Below are 20361 nucleotides of genomic sequence, written 5' to 3' on the forward strand. Positions count from 1 at the left end.
ACATGACCGCTCCATCTTCGTTGGTTCTTGATGGCGAAGGCTTCGATGCTTGATGCTTTTGCTTCATTCAGCACGCTGACATTGGTTCTTCTGTCTTTCCAGTTAATATTTAAGCTGCTCTGGAAGGTTAGATCGCATAGGATTGAGGGAGAGCTAGCCAACTGTATAGAGAATCAGCTTCATGGAAGGAAGCGGAGGGTGATGGTGGAGGTTGTTTTTTTGGTCTGGAGGCCTGTGACTAGTGGGGTGCCTCACAGATGGGCCCATTGCTGTGTGTGGTTTAGATCACTGATTTGGTTGCGAATGTACATGCCATGATTAGTGAGTTTGCAGATGGCACTAACTTGGGTGGTAACGTAGACAGCGAAGATTGTTATCAAAGATCACAGCAGGATCTTGATCAGTTGGCCAAGTGGGAAGAGGAATGGTTGATGGCGTTTAACTGCAAGGTGTTGCTTTTTACGAAGCCAAACCAGGGCAGGACCTTCACAGTGAATGGCTGGGCTCTGGGAAGTGTTGTACAGCAGAGGGATCTAGGAGTGCAGGTGCATGGGTCGCTGAAACCGGCTTCACAGTTAGATAGAGTGGTCAAGGAGGCTATCGGTGCATTAGCCTTCATCAGTCAGGGTATTGAGTATAGAAGTTGGGTTATGTTACAGCTGTACAAGATGTTGATGAGGACACATTTGGGGTGTTGTGTTCAGTTTTGGTCACCTTGCTCTAGCAAGGATGTTGTTAAGCTGGGAAGATTGCAGAGAAGATTTACGAGGATGTTGCCAGGACTTGAGCGGCTGAGCTATAGGGAGAGGTTGAGCAGGCTAGGATTTTATTCCTTGGAGCGCAGGACGGGGTGATCTTATCGAGGTGTATAAGTTCTTCACGGGAATAAATAGGGTGAATGCACAGTCTTTCACCCAGAGTAGAGGAATCAAAGAACCAGAGGACATAGTTTTAACACAATAGGGGATAGATTTAACAGGAATCCGAGGAGCGACTCTTTCACAGGGTGGTGGGTAAATGGAACGAGTTGCCGGAGGAGCTGCCAGCAGGGTAGAGTTGGTGCCTTACAGCACCAGAGACCCGGGTTCGCTCCTGACTATGGGTGCTGTCTGTGCGAAGTTTGTACGTTCTCCGTCTGATCACGTGGGTTTTCTCCAGGATCGCCAGTTTCCTTCCACACTCTAAAGATGTGCAGTTTGTATGTTAATTGGCTTTGGTAAAAATTGTAAATTGTTCCTGGTGTGTAGGATAGTGTTAGGACACTGGTCGGCGTGGACTCGGTGGGCCGAAGATCCTATTTCCGCGTTGTGTCTCTAAAGTCCAGAGTCTAAAAGTAAAGGAGATAGTTGAGGCAGGACAGTTGGGGACTCGGCAACAGGCCCTGCCCACTCGCTGCAGAGAGGGAACCACCGAACAGCCCCTGCTCGTCCCCAGGGACCGGAGAACAGGAGGGGAGGGTGGAGGGAGTTGGCGACGGTGGATGCAGAAACCAAGAGCCATTAAGAAGAAGCGGGACCTCACCCTCAAGGTTGGCTGCGGGAGGCACCCCTGGACCACAAAGGCGGAACGTGGCCGGGCGAGGAGAGGGCCGACAGGTCGCTGGACGATCCATTCAGAGGCAACGGGCCTTTATGGCTAGCTGTAGCTTGGATTTAGAAAATGGCGCCAAAACCTGGTGACTCTTACATGTCTCAGTGGGCTATTTCCATACACTTTGTACTTCATCTGGGATTGTGCTTATGTATGGTAATAATTTCCTGTACTGTATGTAAAAAATAATTTCACTATACCTCGGTACATGTGATAATTAAATCATTGTACTATAAGAATATTTAAAAGACATGTAGACAGGTACATGGATAGGACAGGTTTTGAGGGATATGGGCCCGATGCAGGCAGGTGGGTCTAGTGTAGATGGAGCATGGTGGTCAGCATGGGCAAGTTGGGCTGAAGGGCCTGTTTCCGTGATATATGACGAGTATGACTGATATTTTGCCAATGAATTTGTCCCATCAAAATCTTTGGGTTAGAGTCTGCTCAAATGTATCATCCTCAAATAATAGGCAGGAGAATGGAGTTAGGAGGGAAAGATAGATCAGCCATGATTGAATGGCGGAGTAGACTTGATGGGCCGAATGGCCTAATTTTACTCCTATAACTTATGAACATTATCGTGTCACACAAATTTGTTGCATCTTTACTCATGGGCTGCGTTGACTGTAATTACAAGATGCATCTTCTCAATGTGCCTGCTAAGGTCATACAACACGGACACAGGCCCTTCAGCCAAACTTGCCCATGCCGACCAAGATGCTCCGTCTACACTAGGCCCACCTGCCTGCATCAGGCCCATATTTCCTGTCCTGTCCATGTACCTGTCTAAATGTCTTTTAAATCCTCTTACTGAACAATGATTTAATGGTTCTTTATTATCACATGCACTGAGGTACAGTGAAGTGCCATGTGTATAGAAATAGCCCACTGAAGGAAAGCCAAGGTGCGGGTGGAAATGCTTGGAGAGTCACTTGTGTAGGAAGGAACTGCAGATGCTGGTTTACACCGAAGATGGACACAAAGTGCTGGAGTAGACAATAGATAATAGGAGTAGGCCATTCGGCCCTTCGAGGCAGCACCTCCATTCACCGTGATCATGGCTGATCATTCTCAATCAGTACCCCGTTCCTGCCTTCTCCCCATACCCCCTGACTCCGCTATCCTTAAGAACTCTATCTAGCTCTCTCTTGAATGCACTCAGAGAATTGGCCTCCACTGCCTTCTGAGGCAGTGAATTCCACAGATTCACAATTCTCTGACTGAAAAAGTTTTTCCTCATCTCCGTTCTAAATGGCCTACCCCTTATTCTTAAACTGTGGCCCCTGGTTCTGGACTCCCCCAACATTGGGAACATGTTTCTTGCCTTTAACGTGTCCAACCCTTTAATAATCTTATATGTTTTGATAAGATCCCCTCTCCTTCTAAATTCCAGTGTATACAAGCCTAGTCGCTCCAGTCTTTCAACATGTGACAGTCCCGCCATTCCGGGAATTAACCTAGTAAACCTACGCTACGCGCCCTCAATAGCAAGAATATCCTTCCTCAAATTTGGAGACCAAAACTGCACACAGTACACCAGGTGCGGTCTCACTAGGGCCCTGTACAATTGCAGAAGGACCTCTTTGCTCCTATACTCAACTCCTCTTGTTATGAAGGCCAACATTCCATTGGCTTTCTTCACTGCCTGCTGTACCTGCATGCTTCCTTTCAGTGACTGATGCACAAGACACCCAGATATCATTGTACGTCCCCTTTTTGTAACAACACCATTCAGAAAATAATCTGCCTTCCTATTCTTACCACCAAAGAGGATAACCTCACACTTATCCACATTAAACTGCATCTGCCATGCACCCGCCTACTCACACAACCTGTCCAAGTCACCCTGCAACCTCATAATATCTTCCTCACAGTTCACACTATCACCCAGCTTTGTATCATCTGCAAATTTGCTAATGGTACTTTTAATCCCTTCATCCAAGTCATTAATGTATATTGTAAATAGCTGAGGTCCCAGCACAGAGCCTTGCAGTACCCCACTGGTCACTGCCTGCCATTCTGAAAGGGACCCATTTATCCCCACTCTTTGCTTTCTGTCTGTCAACCATTTTTCTATCCATGTCAGTACCCTACCCCCAATACCATGCGCTCTAATTTTGCCCACTAATCTCCTTTGTGGGACCTTGTCGAAGGCTTTCTGAAAGTCGAGGTACACCACATCCACCGGCTCTCCCCTGTCAATTTTCCTAGTTACATCCTCAAAAAATTCCCGAAGATTTGTCAAGCATGATTTCCCCTTCGTAAATCCATGCTGACTCAGAACGATCCTGTTACTGCTATCCAAATGCTCCGCAATTTCGTCTTTTATAATTGACTCCAGCATCTTCCCCACCACTGATGTCAGACTAACTGGTCTATAATTTCCCGTTTTCTCTCTCCTCCTTTCTTTAAAAAGTGGGATAACATTAGCTACAATCCACAGGAACTGATCCTGAATCTATAGAACATTGGAAAATGATTACCAATGCGTCCACAATTTCTAGAGTCATCTCCTTAAGTACCCTGGGATGCAGACCATCAGGCCCTGGGGATTTATCAGCCTTCAGTCCCATCAGTCTACGCAACACCGTTTCCTGCCTAATGTGGATTTCCTTCAGTTCCTCTATCACCCTAGGATCTCTGGCCACTAGAACATCTGGGAGATTGTTTGTATCTTCCTTAGTGAAGACAGATCCAAAGTACTGGTTCAACTCGTCTGCCATTTTCTTGTTCCCCATAATAAATTCCCCTGCTTCTGTCTTCAAGGGACCCACATTTGCCTTGACTATTTTTTTCCTCTTCACATACCTAAAAAAGCTTTTACTATCCACCTTTATATTATTGGCTAGTTTACCCTCGTACCTCATCTTTTCTCCCCGTATTGCCTTTTTAGTTATCTTCTGTTGCTCTTTAAAAGAGTCACAATCCTCTGGCCCACTCTTCTTTGCTATGTTATACTTCTCTTTTATTTTTATGCTGTCATTGACTTCCCTTGTCAGCCACGGGTGCCTCTTACTCCCCTTAGAATCTTTCCTCCTCTTTGGGATAAATTGATCCTCCAACTTCTGTATTATTCCCAGGAATACCTGCCATTGCTGTTCCACCGTCTTCCCTGCTAGGGCCTCCTTCCAGTCAAATCTGGCCAGCTCCTGCCTTATGCCTCTGTAATCCCCTATACTGTAATACTGACACTTCTAATTTTCCCTTCTCCCTCTCAATTTGTAGAGTAAAACGTATCATATTGTGATCACTGCCTCCTAGCAAATTTGCAGATGATACTAAGCTGGGGGGTAGTGTGAATTGTGAGGAAGATGCAATAAGGCTGCAGGGTGACTTGGACAGGTTGTGTGAGTGGGCGGATACATGGCAGATGCAGTTTAATGTAGATAAGTGTGAGGTTATTCACTTTGGAAGTAAGAATAGAAAGGCAGATTATTATCTGAATGGTGTCAAGTTAGGAGGAGGGGGAGTTCAACGAGATCTGGGTGTCCTAGTGCATCAGTCAATGAAAGGAAGCATGCAGGTACAGCAGGCAGTGAAGAAAGCCAATGGAATGTTGGCTAACGGCAGCGGCTGACTAGCAGTCTGTCCGTCTTTTTTTTTCCCTTTTTTTGTTGTGTGTCGGTGTTGGGATGGTTTTTATATATATTTTTTTGGTTGTGTATGTGTGGGAGGGGGTGGTGGTGTGAGTGGGTGGGTGTGGGGGGGGGGGGGGAACTTTTTTCTTCCTCACGGCACGGGGTGCGGCTCGGCTGCGGGGCCTAACATCGCCCGCTGCGGCTCGGCCGCTGGACTTTACATCACCCGGTGCGGCTTGGCCGCTGGACTTTACATCGCGGTGCGGCTTGGCCGCTGGACTTAACAGTGCCCGGTGCAGCTCGGCTGCGGGGCTTAACATCGCCCGGTGCAGCTCGGCTGCAGGACTTTTCACCGCTGGTGCGGCTCGGCTGCGGGACTTAACATCGCCCGGTGCGGCTCGGCCGCGGGGCTTAACATCGCCCGGTGCAGCTCGGCTGCGGGGCTTTTCATCGCTGGTGCGGCTCGGCTGCGGACTTGACATCGCCCGGTGCGGCTCGACCACGGGACTTAGCTGCGCAAGGCTTGGTCGCGGGCCTTTCATCGCCCGGTTCGGCCGCGAGACGTTTCAGCGCCCGGTGCGGGGACTGTGCGGGTCGGTCGGGGACGAACTGTCTGTCCGTGGGCGTGGGGAAGAGAGTGGAAGTTTTGTTGCCTCCATCACAGTGAGGGGGTGTTTGGAGTCACTGTGATGGACGTTTGTGTTGGGGTTATGTGTCTTGTGTTCTTTTTTTTTTCTATGACTGCTACCGAACGACAAATAAAGCTCTGTTATAACAAGAGGAGTTGAGTATAGGAGCAAAGAGGTCCTTCTACAGTTGTACCGGGCCCTGGTGAGACCGCACCTGGAGTACTGTGTGCAGTTTTGGTCTCCAAATTTGAGGAAGGATATTCTTGCTATGGAGGGCGTGCAGCGTAGGTTCACTAGGTTAATTCCCGGAATGGCGGGACTGTCGTATGTTGAAAGGCTGGAGCGATTGGGCTTGTATACACTGGAATTTAGAAGGATGAGGGGGGATCTTATTGAAACATATAAGATAATTAGGGGATTGGACACATTAGAGGCAGGAAACATGTTCCCAATGTTGGGGGAGTCCAGAACAAGGGGCCACAGTTTAAGAATAAGGGGTAGGCCATTTAGAACGGAGATGAGGAAGAACTTTTTCAGTCAGAGAGTGGTGAAGGTGTGGAATTCTGTGCCTCAGAAGGCAGTGGAGGCCAGTTCGTTGGATGCTTTCAAGAGAGAGCTGGATAGAGCTCTTAAGGATAGCGGAGTGAGGGGGTATGGGGAGAATGTGGTGGTTATGGCAGGAACGGGGTACTGATTGAGAGTGATCAGCCATGATCGCATTGAATGGCGGTGCTGGCTTGAAGGGCTGAATGGCCTACTCCTGCACCTATTGTCTATTGTCTATAATGGCTCTTTTACCTCGAGTCCCCTTATCAGATCAGGTTCATTACACAACACTAAATCCAGAATTGTCTTCTCCCTGGATGGCTCTAATACAAACTGTTCTAAGAATCCATCTCGGAGTCACTCCACAAACTCTCTTTCCTGGGGTCCATTACCAACCTGATTTTCCCAGTCTACCTGCATGTTGAAATCTCCCATAACCACCACATTTGCGACAAGCCAATTTTAGGTCTTGATTCAACTTGCACCCTATGTCGAGGCTACTGTTTGGGGGACTGTAGATAACTCCCATTAGAGTCTATTAACCCTTACAATTCCACATTTCTATCCATACTGATTCTACATCTCCTGATTCTATGTCACCCCTTGCAAGGGAGTGAATATCATTCCTTACCAACAGAGCGACCCCACCCCCTCTGCCCACCTGTCTGTGTTTTCTATACGTTGTGTACCCCTGAATATTCAGTTCCCAGCCCTGGTTCTCTTGTAGCCATGTCTCTGTGATTCCCACAACATCATACTTGCCAATGTCTAACTGAGCCTCAAGCTCATCCACTTTATTTTTTATACTTTGCGCATTTAAATACAACACTTTAACTTCGGTATTCACCTCCCCTCTCACACCGGTCACAATTGGCCCTGACCTTACTCTCTTATCCCTTCTAGAACTTCCCTTCCCATTTATTCGAGAGTCCTTTGCAATTTCTCCTGTATTCGCTTCCCCTTTAACTACATCTTCATATTCCCAATTTGTCAACCCCTCTCCCCCACTACTTAGTTTAAAGCCACACTTGTAGCACTAGCAAACCTACCTGCCAGAATGTTGGTCCCCCTGCTGTTAAGGTGCAACCCGTCCCTTTTGTACAGGTCACCCCGACCCCAGAAGAGAACCCAGTGGTCCAGAAATCTACATCCCTGCTTCCTGCACCAGCCCCTCAGCCATACATTCATATCCCCGATCTCTCTGTTCTTGCCCTCACCAGCACGAGGTACAGGTAGCAGTCCAGAGACAACCACCTTCGACGTCCTACTTCTCAGTCTTCTTCCTAACTCTCTAAACTCACGTCGCAGTATCTCCTTCCTCTTCCTCCCGACCGGTTCGTGCCCACGTGCACAACTACTTCCGGTTGATCGCCTTCCCTCGCTAGGATGTTCTGAAGCCGCTCCGTGATGTCTTGAACCCTGGCACCAGGGAGGCAACAGACCATCCTCAAGTCCCGCCTGCCACCACAGAATCTACTCTCCGTACCTCGGGCAATGGAGTCACCCACTACTATGGCTCTTCCTGACTTCGGTCTCCCCAGTCGAGTCTCCTCGCCTGGATTAGAGCCGCCAACCTGTCCGCCGCTCGGACTGGAAGCGTCTTCTGCCCCGACAACTCCCAAGAGGGTGTACCTGTTTGCAATAGACACAGCCACTGGGGTCTCCTGGAGTTCACTTCCCCCTTGAAATGGTCTCCCACCTTCGCTCGACCTGGACCCTTGGCGTGACAGCCTCACAGTAGGTCCTGTCCAGGAAACTCTCGCATTCCCGGATGGCGCTGAGGTCATCCAGCTGCTTCTCCAACTCCACCACACGTCCATTCAGGAGCTACACCTGAACACAGTTCTTGCAGGTGTAGCTCCCAGAAGCTCCAGTGGTGTCCTTACCTTCCCACATCCTGCAGGAAACACACAGCACCAACTTATCGGCCATTACTTTATTGTCTAAAAACAAATCAGGCTCAAAAACAAGTGACCTCAGCCTCCACACCGAAGACTCGCAGCCAAAGTAACTCAGCAGGACAGGCAGCATCTCTGGAGAGAAGGAATGGAGAAGGGTCTCGATCTCTCCCCTGATTCTCAGTCTGAAGAAGTGTCACGACCCAAAAGAGAGACTTGGGCCTTTTGGAAGGGTGGGCTGAAAGATGGCAGATGGAGTTTAATGCTGATAAGTGTGAGGTGCTGCATTTTGGTAGGACAAATCAAAATAGGACGTACAGGGTAAATGGTAGGGAATTGAGGAATGCAGTGGAACAGAGGGATCTGGGAATAACTGTGCATTGTTCCCTGAAGGTGGAATCTCATGTGGATAGGGTGGTGAAGAAGGCATTTGGTATGCTTGCCTTTATAAATCAGAGCATCGAGTATAGAAGTTGGGATGTAATGTTAAAATTGTACAGGGCATTGGTGAGGCCGAATCTGGAGTATGGTGTGCAGTTCTGGTCGCCAAATTATAGGAAAGATGTCGACAAAATGGAGAGGGTACAGAGGAGATTTACTAGAATGTTGCCTGGGTTTCAGCACTTAAGCTACAGAGAGAGGTTGAACAGGTTGGGTCTTTACTCTTTGGAGCGTAGAAGGTTGAGGGGGGACTTGATAGAGGTTTTTAAAATTTTGAGAGGGACGGACAGAGTTGACGTGGGTAGGCTTTTCCCTTTGAGAGTGGGGAAGATTCCAACAAGGGGACATAGCTTCAGAATTGAGGGACAAAAGTTTAGGGGTAACATGAGGGGTAACTTCTTTACTCAGAGGGTGGTGGCTGTATGGAATGGGCTTCCGGTGGAAGTGGTGGAGGCTGGCTCGATTTTATTATTTAAGAGTAAATTGGATAGGTATATGGATAAGAGGGGATTAGAGGGTTATGGTCTGAGTGCAGGTAGATGAGACTAGGTCAGGGAGAGTGGTCGGCGTGGACTGGAAGGGCCGAACGGGCCTGTTTCCGTGCTGTAGTTGTTATATATATGTTATGTTATAAAACGTCACCCATTCCTTGTCTCTGGAGATGCTGCCCGTGCTGCTGTTACTCCAGCATTTTGCGTCTGTCTTTGCAGAATAGCTTGGCAACTTGCCGTAAGATACTCAGTTTTTCACACTGTCTTGCAACCACAGTGTTAATGGAATCAGTGCAGTTAGGTTTCTCAGGCTGAAGACTTAAACCAGACGTTAGTAGATGCACAGCAAGACCACAGCTGCAGCCATTTTGCAGCCTAGTTGTGACCATGCTCAGTGCTCATTCTGCACACTAAAGACTCAGCTTTCCTCCTGTCTTCAGTTTGTCACAGCCAAATATGGCTTCCAGTGCCCATTGCCAAGCGGTAGAGTTGCCCCCTCACAGCGCCGGAGACCCGGGTTCAATCCTGACCACGGGTGCTGTCTGTACGGAGTTTGCACGTTCAAGGGTGACGCGCAAGGTCTCCATTAGCCCACACGGACCAGCAGAGAAGACACGGGTATTTCCTGAGGGAAAAGTGGTCAGGAACTGCACTCTGTCCTCTCAGCGATTCATTGTCGAGAGTCATGAGTGTCTAACATTCACATATTTAACATCTTCCAGAATTAATGTACAGATGCTTCTCGACTTACGATGCTTTGACTTACGATATTTTGACTTTATTCCGGTGCAAAAGCGATACACGTTCAGTAGGAACTGGACTTCCAATTTTGAGTTTTGATCTTGACCCAGGCTAGCAACTCTGTTTCTCACTTTCAGTTCAGTTCTGTATTCAATAAATTACATGAGATATTCAACACTTTATTATAAAATAGGCTTTGTGTTCGAAGATTTTGCCCAACTGTAGGCTAATGTCAGTGTTCTGAGCACGATTAAGTTAGGCTACGTTTGGCTATGATGTTGGTAGGTTAGGTGGCTATGATGTTGGTAGGTTAGGTGGCTATGATGTTGGGTAGGTTAGGTGGCTATGATGTTGGGTAGGTTAGGTGGCTATGATGTTGGTAGGTTAGGTGGCTGTGATGTTGGGTAGGTTAGGTGGCTATGATGTTTGGTCGGGTAGGTGGCTATGATGTTTGGTCGGGTAGGTGGCTATGATGTTTGGTCGGGTAGGTGTATTAAATGCATTTTTGACTTACGATATTTTCGATTTACGATGGGATTATCAGAACGTAACCCCATCGTAAGTCGAGGAGCATCTGTATACTGTGTGCAACCTTGTCCACCAAGAGAGTTGTTGCTCATCTTCTGCATTCTCTTCCTTAAGTTGGTCCTTACATCAAGTTGTAGGATGGCTTTCCATTATTCCAGTTTCAATCATTGACTCCTACGAGTTCATCAACTGGAATATGGAAGCTGGACACAAAATGTTGGAGTAACTCAGCGGGTCAGGCAGCATCTCTGGAAAAAGGAACAGGTGACGTATCGGGTCATAACCCTTCTTCAGTCAAGGGATATGGGATATGGGGAGAAGGCAGGAACGGGGTACTGATTGTGGATGATCAGCCATGATCACGGTGAATGGCGGTGCTGGCTCGAATGGCCGAATGGCCTCCTCCTGCACCTAATTTCTATTCAGTCCAAAGAAGGGTCCCGACCCAAAACGTCTCCTATTCCTTCTCGTCAGAGTGGCAACCTGACCCACTGAGTTACTCCAGCATTTTGTGTCTATCTCCGTATCAACCAGCAACTGCAGTTCCTTCCTACACAATCTTGTATATGGAGGGCCCTCCGTCTACGCCGCATCAGTGCCCGGGATGAGGTGTTTCACACTAGGGCTTCCGAGATGTCCTCGTTCTTCAGGAAACGGGGCTTCTCCTCCTCCATTATAGATGAGGCTCTCACTAGGGTCTCTTCTACATCCCGCAGCTCCGCTCTTGCTCCCCCTCCCCCCACTCGCAACAAGGACAGAATCCCCCTCGTTCTCACCTTCCACCCCACCAGCCAGCGGATCCAACATATCATCCACCAACATTTCCGTCACCTACAATGGGACCCCACCACTGGCCATATCTTCCCATCCCCTCCCCTTTCTGCGTTCCGCAGAGACCGTTCCCTCAGTAACTCCCTGGTCCACTCGTCCCTTCCTACCAAAACCACCCCAACCCCGGGCACTTTCCCCTGCAACCGCACGAGATGCAACACCTGTCCCTTTACCTCCCCCCTCAACTCCATCCAAGGACCCAAAAAGTCTTTCCAGGTGAGACAAAGGTTCACCTGCACCTCCTCCAACCTCATCTATTGCATCCGCTGCTCTAGATGTCAACTTATTTACATCGGCGAAACCAAGCGCAGGCTCGGCGATCGCTTCGCTGAACACCTGCGCTCGGTCCGCATTAACCAAACTGATCTCCCAGTGGCCGAGCATTTCAACTCCCCCTCCCATTCCCAGTCTGACCTTTCTGTCATGGGCCTCCTCCAGTGCCATAGTGAGGCCCACCGGAAATTGGAGGAACAGCACCTCATATTTCGCCTGGGCAGTTTGCAGCCCAGTGGTATGAACATTGACTTCTCAACTTTAATTGTTCCTCTGTCCCTCCCTTCCCCTCCTCCTTCCCAGATCTCCCTCTGTCTTCCTGTCTCCACCTATGTCCTTCCTTTGTCCCGCCCCCCTGACATCAGTCTGAAGAAGGGTCTCGACCCGAAACGTCACCCATTCCTTCTCTCCCGAGATGCTGCCTGACCTGCTGAGTTACTCCAGCATTTTGTGAATAAATCTTCTATATGGATTCTGCCTCTGTCTATTATTAGTCATGCTGGGCAATAATTGCTGGTTCATGGGCCATGGAGTGGGGGTTACAGAGTGATGTTTACAAGAATGATCCCAGGAACTAATAGGTTCACACATGATGAGCGTTTGTCGGCACTGGGCCTGTGCTCGCTGCAGTTTAGAAAAATGAGGGCGGACCTCATTGAAACGTACAGAATGGTGAAAGGCCTGGATCGAGTGGATCTGGAGAGGATGTTTCCACTAGTGGGAGAGTCTAGGACGAGAGGTCACGGCCTCAGAATTAAAGGACATTCTTTCAGAAAGGAGATGAGGAGGAATTTCCTGAGTCAGTGTGTGGTGAATCTGTGGCTATGGAGGCCAAGTCAGTGGATATATTTACAGCAGAGATAGATAGATTCTTGATTAGTACGGGTGTCAGGGGTTATGGGGAGAAGGCAGGAGAATGGGGTTAGGAGGGAGAGATAGATCAGCCATGATTAAATGGTGGAGTAGACTTGATGGCCTAATTCTGCTCCTATCATTTATGGCCTGAAGATCTTATGATGTAGTGGGGAGGATTATGTAATGCAGTCCACCCGGGGTTCACAGTGGCAATTGCTCATCAGAAATAAGTGACCTGGATGGATGTAGCTATCACACATTTTAAAGCCTGCAGATACAAAAACTCAGAAATTTGGTAAACAGCGATGAGGTGAATGCATCATTTTTTAAGAGGTAGCAGAGCAATAAAAGGATGGCAGCACGATGGCGCAGCGGCAGAGTTGCTGCCTCACAGCGCCGGAGACCCAGGTTCCATCCTGACTATGGGTGCTGTCTGAACGGAGATTATACCTCCTCCCAGTGATCTGCGTGGGTTTTCTCCGGGTGCTCCGGTTTCCTCCCACATTCCAAAGACGTAAAGGTTTGCAGGTTAATTGGCTTTGGTAAAAATTGTAAACTGTCCTTAGTGTGTGTAGGATAGTGCTCGTGTGCGGGGATCGCTGGTCAGCGCGGTCTCGGTGGGCCACAGGACCTGTTCCCCTGCTGTATCCCTAAACTAAATGAAACTAAACTTGAGACGTGGCAAGGGCAACTAATTACAAAATGAATGTGAAGGGACGCAGTTTGGTCTGAGCAGAGAGAGCTGGGCTGTTGATTCCCACATCCCTGTAGCTGACATGGTCATCTGATGTGTAGGAAGGAACTGCAGAGGCTGGTTTAAACTGAAGACAGACACAGAAAGCCAGAGTAACTCAGCGGGACGGGCAGCATCTCTGGAGAGAAGGAATGGGTGACGTTTTAGGTCGAGACCCTTCTTCAGACTGAGAGTCAGGGGAAAGGGGAATGAGAGATATAGATAGGACTAAGGAGAGCAGGAGGAATCACAGAGGGGGCGCAGCAAGAGAGGGTGTTGCCAGACTCGTCGGAGAGAGGAGGAGAACTTCTTCAACGTAAAGGTACCTTGAGGAGATTTTGCAAAGCGTGTAGGGAGGAACTGCAGATGCTGGTCGGTGGTTTTACAAACAGGGCAATTGAATGTGCAAACGAGAGAGTCAGGCAGAACCATCTGTTACAGGAACAGTAAGTTCTGGGCATCACACTGAGGAAGGACCTCGAGACCTCAGTGTCGGCACCAAGTCAATAGGTTTTCACACTGGAGGGTGTCACTGAGCCGAAAGGCTTAAACTAACCGCTCCAGAGAGTTAGTGTTCAACCAGTCCTTCCGCTGTGCGATCCACTTTGTGATTTTCCGCCCAACTATCTTTAACACTTGCACCAAAGTGGACCGCTGTACTAACACATTCTCGGAAAACACACGCTTTACCCAGTAGCTCACCCTTCCATTTCCAAAAGTAATCTATCTTTGAGCAGACATCCTCCGGAAACATAGAAATAAGTTGTCTTCAGATGTACAGCCCACCAGGCCTGTGCAGCTTGTGATTTACCATGCAGCCAAGCCCAGCACGTTAACACAGAGTGATGCAGCGTGGAAACAGGCCCTTCAGCCCACACTGGCAAACATGTTCCAGCTACACTAGTCCCACCTGCCCGAGTTTGTTCCATGTCCCGCCAAACCTGTCCTACCCATCTCCGATCATTTGCTGCAGCTCGGAGGATACATATTGCCACCTCCTCCAAATGTCAGTACGTTGCTTGGAATATCGAAAAGACAGGGTAAAATAAAGTGTGGATTGTGCTGGTGTTTGTACAAGGAAGCAGGCGGCCACTCTACCACAGAAGCACAGCACGCACTGGAGTTCAGATGCCTGGGTGTGCATGTGTCCTGCACTCACCCAACCCCCGCCCTCCCACGATAGGCGCAGCACGTCAGGCAGCATCTCACTTTAGTTTAGGTTAGAGATACAGCGTGGAAACGGGCCCTTCGGCCCACCGAGAACTAGGGTGGGGGAAGGACGGAGAGAGAGTGTGCTGCACGGTGGCACGGCGGTAAAGTTACTGCCTTACAACGCTTACAGCGCCGGACACCCGGGTTCGATCCCAACTAGGGGTGCTGTCTGTACAGAGTTTGTACGTTCTCCCCGTGACCTGCGTGGGTTTTCTTCAGGATCTTCGGTCTCCTCCCGCACTCCAAAGACGTACAGGTTTGTAGGTTAATTGACTTGGTATAAATGTAAAAACAATTGTCTCTAGTGTGTGTAGGATAGTGTTAGTGTGCGGGGATCGCTGGTCAGTGTGGACTTGAACGGCCGAAGGACCTGTTTCTGCGCTGTATCTCTCAACTAAACTAAACTTTTCAAATGATGGGTGAAGTTAAGGTAAGTTTCTGGTTTTGTTTTTACTCTTACTTCAACAGAGGACATAGCTTTAAGATGAGGGGGGAAAGATTTAATAGGAACCTGAGGGGTAATCTTCTCTTACAAAGGGTGGTGGGTGTGTGGAACGAGCTGCTGGAGGAGGTAGTTGAGGCAGGGACTATCGCAACATTTAAGAAACAGTTAGACAGGTACATGAATAGGACACGTTTAGAGGGATATGGGCCAAACGCAGGCAGGTGGGACTTGTGTAGATGGGACATGTTGGCCGGTGTGGGCAAGTTGGGCTGAAGGGCCTGTTTCCACATTGTATCACTCTATGACTCTATGACAATGATTCTCATTCATATAATCGTGTATGGGATGTGTAGGAAAGAACTGCAGATGCAGGGTTAAACTGAAGATAGACACAAAATGCTGGAGTAACTCAGCAGGACAGGCAGCATCTCCGGAGAGAAGGAATGGGTGACGTTTTGGGTCGACACCCTTCTTCAGGCCTGTGTATGGGACGTTAGTTTCCACTATCTGAAGCCTTGTTGTTGCTGGTGGCAACTGCGAGGTGCCACCTTGCCATGGAAAGTCATGTGCCACCTTGCCATGTCAGTGGGGCCAGCTGTTGGGAGGCGGGCACCAGAGTGCATGTAGGCCTTCACTTCCCCATCAAGCCTTCCTGTCGAGTGCTGTGCTGTGGGGGACTGCGTTGCCCCGGCAACACTCCCACCACAGCCCCCTCAGTGCAATGGTCCACAATGCACTGCATCACTCCTGGAGAGGAACAAAGCACCAGCGTTAACATAGTCCAGTGTGGTCAGGCCAGGGAAACCACAGCCAACAAAGTTGGATGGCGGGACTGTCATGTGAGGAAAGACTGGGCTTGTATTCACTGGAGTTTAAAAGGATGAGAAGGGATCTTACAGAAACGTATAAAATTATAAAAGGACTGGACAGGCTAAATGCAGGAAAAATGTTCCCAATGTTGGGGAGTCCAGAACCAGGGGCCACAGTCTAAGAATAAAGGGGAGACCATTTAAAACTGAGGTGAGAAAAACAATTGGCCTCCTCCTGCACCTATTTCCTATGTTTCTGTGTAGACCGTGAGGTGAGTTGCCTTGCTAGATAAAAGGGGTGACATGGAAGGATATGGATCTTGTACAGGCAGTTAAGAGTTTGTCTTGGCTTTATACTCTAGAAAAGTACTTGCCAAGTGCCCGTTTTTAAGTGGGGATCAACAGTAGCGTCCATGTGATGCAAGCATGTGAATCCGTGCTGACACCCAATCAATCCCACACCCACTAGGGACAATGTTTACATTTACCAAGCCAATTAACCTACAAACCTGTATGACTTTGGAGTGTGGGAGGAAACCGAAGATCTCAGAGAAAACCCATGCAGGTCACGTGGAGAACGTACAAACTCTGTACAGACAGCACCCGTAGTCGGGATTGAACCCGGGTCTCCGGCGCTGCATTCGCTGTAAGGCAGCAACTCTACCGCTGCGCCACCGTGCTCGCTCATGGGTCTGCAGTAACTTGCGGAAACCTCCTGTTGTGAGTGGCCCTTTAAGTGCTGTTACTGTGAGCACATGGTACCATGGACCCTAGTCTGTCTGTGACTGCCAGACCTCTGCCATTGCCTTGGAGCTCGCAGCTGCAATCTATGCTGGCAGCAGCAGAGGGTGGCACGGTGGCGCAGCAGTAGAGCTGCTGCCTTACAGCGCCAGAGACCCTGGGTCGATCCTGACCACGGGTGCTGTCTGTATGGAGTTTGTACGTTCTCCCCGTGACCTACGTAGGTTTTCTCTGAGATCGCCGCTCGTATGGGGAGTGGCAGTTTTAGCTGATGTTAGTTAAGGACAGATTCTGCCTCAGACTGGGGAAACAATGTATCATACTATTTGTGAGATTATTAACTGCATGACTTTTATTGCAGCTGGTTCTGGATAAAAACATGAAAGTACTTCGTCCGAGTGTTCTGATTGAACTACACGATGAATCTCCAATTAAGCACAGCATAATGTTTGATAAAATAGATCCACATTACTTCTACCTGTTAACTGAGAGGACGGTAAGCTGATTTTTTTTCATGGTCCTTCACACTTCTATCTTGTGATTAATGTCTTTCATTCCTGGCATGTGACATTATGGCAAAGCTGATGCTTATAACTATCTGCAGTTGGCCTGAAGGTGGTTGCTGGATGGCCCTTTGATCTACTGCTTGCTATAGGAGATGAGGAGGAATTTCTTTAGTCAGGGGATGGTGAACCTGTGGAATTCATTGCCACAGACAGCTATGAAATCTATTTATCTTTGTCTTAAAAATGTCCATCGCCTCCACCTTCTGTGGCAAAGGATTCCACAGCTTCACCACCCTCTGACAAAAGAAATTCCTCCTCATCCTCCTCAATGGACGTCCTTTCTTGATCAGTACAGATGTCAGAGGTTATGGGGAGTCGTCAGGAGAGTGGGGTTAGGAGGGAGAGGTAGATCAGCCATGATTGAATGGCAGTGGACGATGGGCCGAATGGCCTAATTCTACTCCTATTCCTAATGACCTTTAATTCTGAGGCTATGACCTCTCTCACGAGTGGAAGCAAAGGTCAATAAGAAGAACAGTGAAGTGCAAATCTCTGAGGAGTTCCGTACTATGGCCCTTGCTGCAGGATGACAATCCTGCAAGATTTTGCTCCGCCATTTTAAAAAGAAATTTAGAAGCCACCGAATCCAGAGGCACTTCCCCTTGTCCCTGAGAAGTGTGCTTCATATTGAGGATGTAGCTGCATTTCAAAAGCTAATTCTGGTTTCGATCTGGAGTATTTTAAAACAGAGACGTGTCGTGAGCAACTGGCAATGACATCATTGCCAAGAACATGCTTTGTGCGCATTTACGAAGATTAGTTTGCCGTTGATGTACTCTCCAGCATGTATTTGGTGAGATGCAGAGGAAATATAGGGTGGAGGGGTTGGTAGGAAATGTGGCCAACAGCACAAACGATGGGAGAAATAGAAAGGAATACATGAAGGAGGACAGATGGCAAAGTAAATCCCATCTGAGTGGTCAATCCTGGCTTGAGGCATAAGGGAAGTTACTAAATGTAGTGCAGAAGCTAAGAAATCTAGCAATACAGATAAATCTATCTATATACTAAAACTCGTTTGTTTGTTTGTTCCTGAACTACAGCCAGCGATACACGATAGCGCGACAGTTTTAGGCCCACTTAACTCACCGTCGTTACTTTGGTGCTAATGGAAGAAGTTTCATTGCAATCAGTGTTATATTTTTAAAGTTAATCACATTTTAAAGGTTAAATCTATCTCCTAGGGAGGGGGGTGGAGGGAGGGGAGGAGGATGAAGGATAAGGGGGGTTTGAGAGGGGGGAGGGAGGTGGAGGGAAAGGGAGGGGGGAGGAGGGGAGGGGGGAGGAGAGGGTGTTGCACCAATGCAGGTGAGGTTTGGGTCCAACGGATCCACTTGGTCTAGTAATAATTAAAAATAGCTTCAAGTAGCCACAGGCGACATGGTGGCGTAGCGGTAGAGTTGCTGCCTCACAGCGCAAGAGACCCGGGTTCGATCCTGACTACGAGTGCTGTCCGTATGGAGTTTGTACGTTCTCACTGTGACCTCGTGGGTTTTCTCCAGGATCTCCGGTTTACTCCCACGCTCCAATGACGTACAGGTTTTTAGGTTAATTGGCTTGGTATAAAATGTAAAATTGTCCCTAGTGCATGCAGGGTGGTGTTAATGTGCGGGAATCGCTGGTCAGTGTGGACTCTGGGCCGAAGGGCCTGTTTCTGCAAAGAAATAAGGCCCTTCGGCCCACCGAGCCCACACCGACCAGTGATTCTCGTGCACTAACACTATCCTACACACACCAGGGACATTTTACAATTGTACTGAAGCCAATTAATCTACAAACCTGCACGTCTCTGGAGTGTGGGAGGAAACCGGAGATCCTGGAGAAAACCCACGGGGAGAACGTACAAACTCCATGCAGACAAGCACCCTTAGTTAGGATGGAACCCGGGTCTCTGGCGCGGTAAGGCAGCAACTCTACCGCTGTGCCAACGTGACGCCATGTGGTGATCACGAAAACACATCAGCGTACAGGTGTTTGAGAAGATTCTGCAAGTAATTTAGTTTAGTTTAGAGATACAGCGTGGAAACAGGCCCTTTCGGCCCACCGGGTACGTGCTGACCAGCGATCCCCGCACATTAACAATATCCTAAACACACAAGGAACAATTTTTACATTTACTAAGCCAATTAATGTACAAACCTGCATGTCTTTGGTGTGTGGGAGGAAACCGAAGGTCTCGGAGAAAACTCAGGCAGGTCACGGGGAAAACCTACAAACTCCGTACAAGCAGCACCCGTAGTCAGGATCGAACCTGGGTCTCCGGCGCTGCATTCGCTGTAAGGCAGCAACTCTACCGCTGCGCCACCATGACTGCCCAAAGTACTTGAGGATTCCCTCGGCCTTCAACACACGTGCTACAGCACATACTTTGGTCGGGTGCATCTCAGTCTGTGTGGCAGCTGCTCTGCTCTTGACTGCCTGATCCTGCAGAGAGTGGTGAATGCAGCCCAGTCCATCGCAGGCTCGTCACTCCCTTCCATCTCGAGCAGCTTCACGATGCATTGCATCTAGAAGGCTGGACGTATCGTCAAGGATGCCTGTCACACTGACCAGCCCCTTTTTGCTCTCCCACCATCTTGGTTAGTTCTGTTTAGTTTATCAGTTCAGTTTAGTTCGGTTCAGTTTATTGTCACATGCACCGAGGTACAGTGAAAAGCTTTGTGTTGTGTGCTAACCAGTCAGCAGGAAGACAATACATGATTACAATCAATCCATTTACAATGTATAGATACATAACAAGGGAATAATGTTTAATGCAAGGTAAAGCCAGCAAAGTCCGGTCAAGGATAGTCCAAAGAGGTAGATAGTAGTTCAACATTGCCCTCTGGTTGTGGTATGATGGTTCAGTTGCTTGATAACAGCTGGGACAAAACTGTGCCTGAATCTGGAGGTGTGCGTTTTCGCACTTCTGTACCTCTTGCCTGATGGGAGAGGCTTAGGAGACAGGAACTTGAAAGCTCAGACGTCTAGACTGAAGGACAGTTTCATTTGGTTATTCTATGAATGTACTTCATTATTTTTTTGCACTGCTCAGATGTTGCATTTACAATATTGCACCATTCTGCTATTTTGCAGTTGTTGGTGTTTTTATTGCTGACCCCATTCTCTTGCCTCCTCTAGCTCTGTGCATGACATTGCTCTGCTGCATTCCATCTGCCACTTCTCTGCCCACTCTCCCAACTTGTCCAAGTCCTCTGTAAACTCCTTGCTTCCTCAACACTTGCTTCCTCAACAGTGCATTCAGAAAGTATTCAGACCCCTTCACTTTTTCCACATTTTGCTACGTTCCAGCCTTATTTTAAAATGGATTGAATTCATTTTTTTAATCGTCAATCTACACACAATACCCCATAATAAAAAAGTGAAAACAGGTGTTTAGCAATTTTTGCAAAGCAATTAAAAAGACATAACTGAAATATAACATTTACATAAGAATTCAGACCCACACAAA

At 48.3% G+C, this 20361-nt stretch overlaps 1 protein-coding gene across 4 annotated transcripts in view; it reads left to right on the forward strand.

Annotated features, from left to right (window-relative positions):
- The window catches only part of plxnc1 (plexin C1), a 130425-nt gene that overhangs the window by 19326 nt on the left and 90738 nt on the right, over positions 1-20361 (forward strand). For all 4 annotated transcript variants that reach the window (XM_078420034.1, XM_078420035.1, XM_078420036.1 and 1 more), the window contains exon 3: positions 16706-16840. In XM_078420034.1, the coding sequence (XP_078276160.1) occupies positions 16706-16840 (135 nt within the window). The remainder of the gene's footprint in view (positions 1-16705; positions 16841-20361) is intronic.

This window comes from Rhinoraja longicauda, chromosome 23, assembly GCF_053455715.1.
Source record: "Rhinoraja longicauda isolate Sanriku21f chromosome 23, sRhiLon1.1, whole genome shotgun sequence".
NCBI classification, from domain to species: Eukaryota; Metazoa; Chordata; class Chondrichthyes; order Rajiformes; family Arhynchobatidae; genus Rhinoraja; species Rhinoraja longicauda.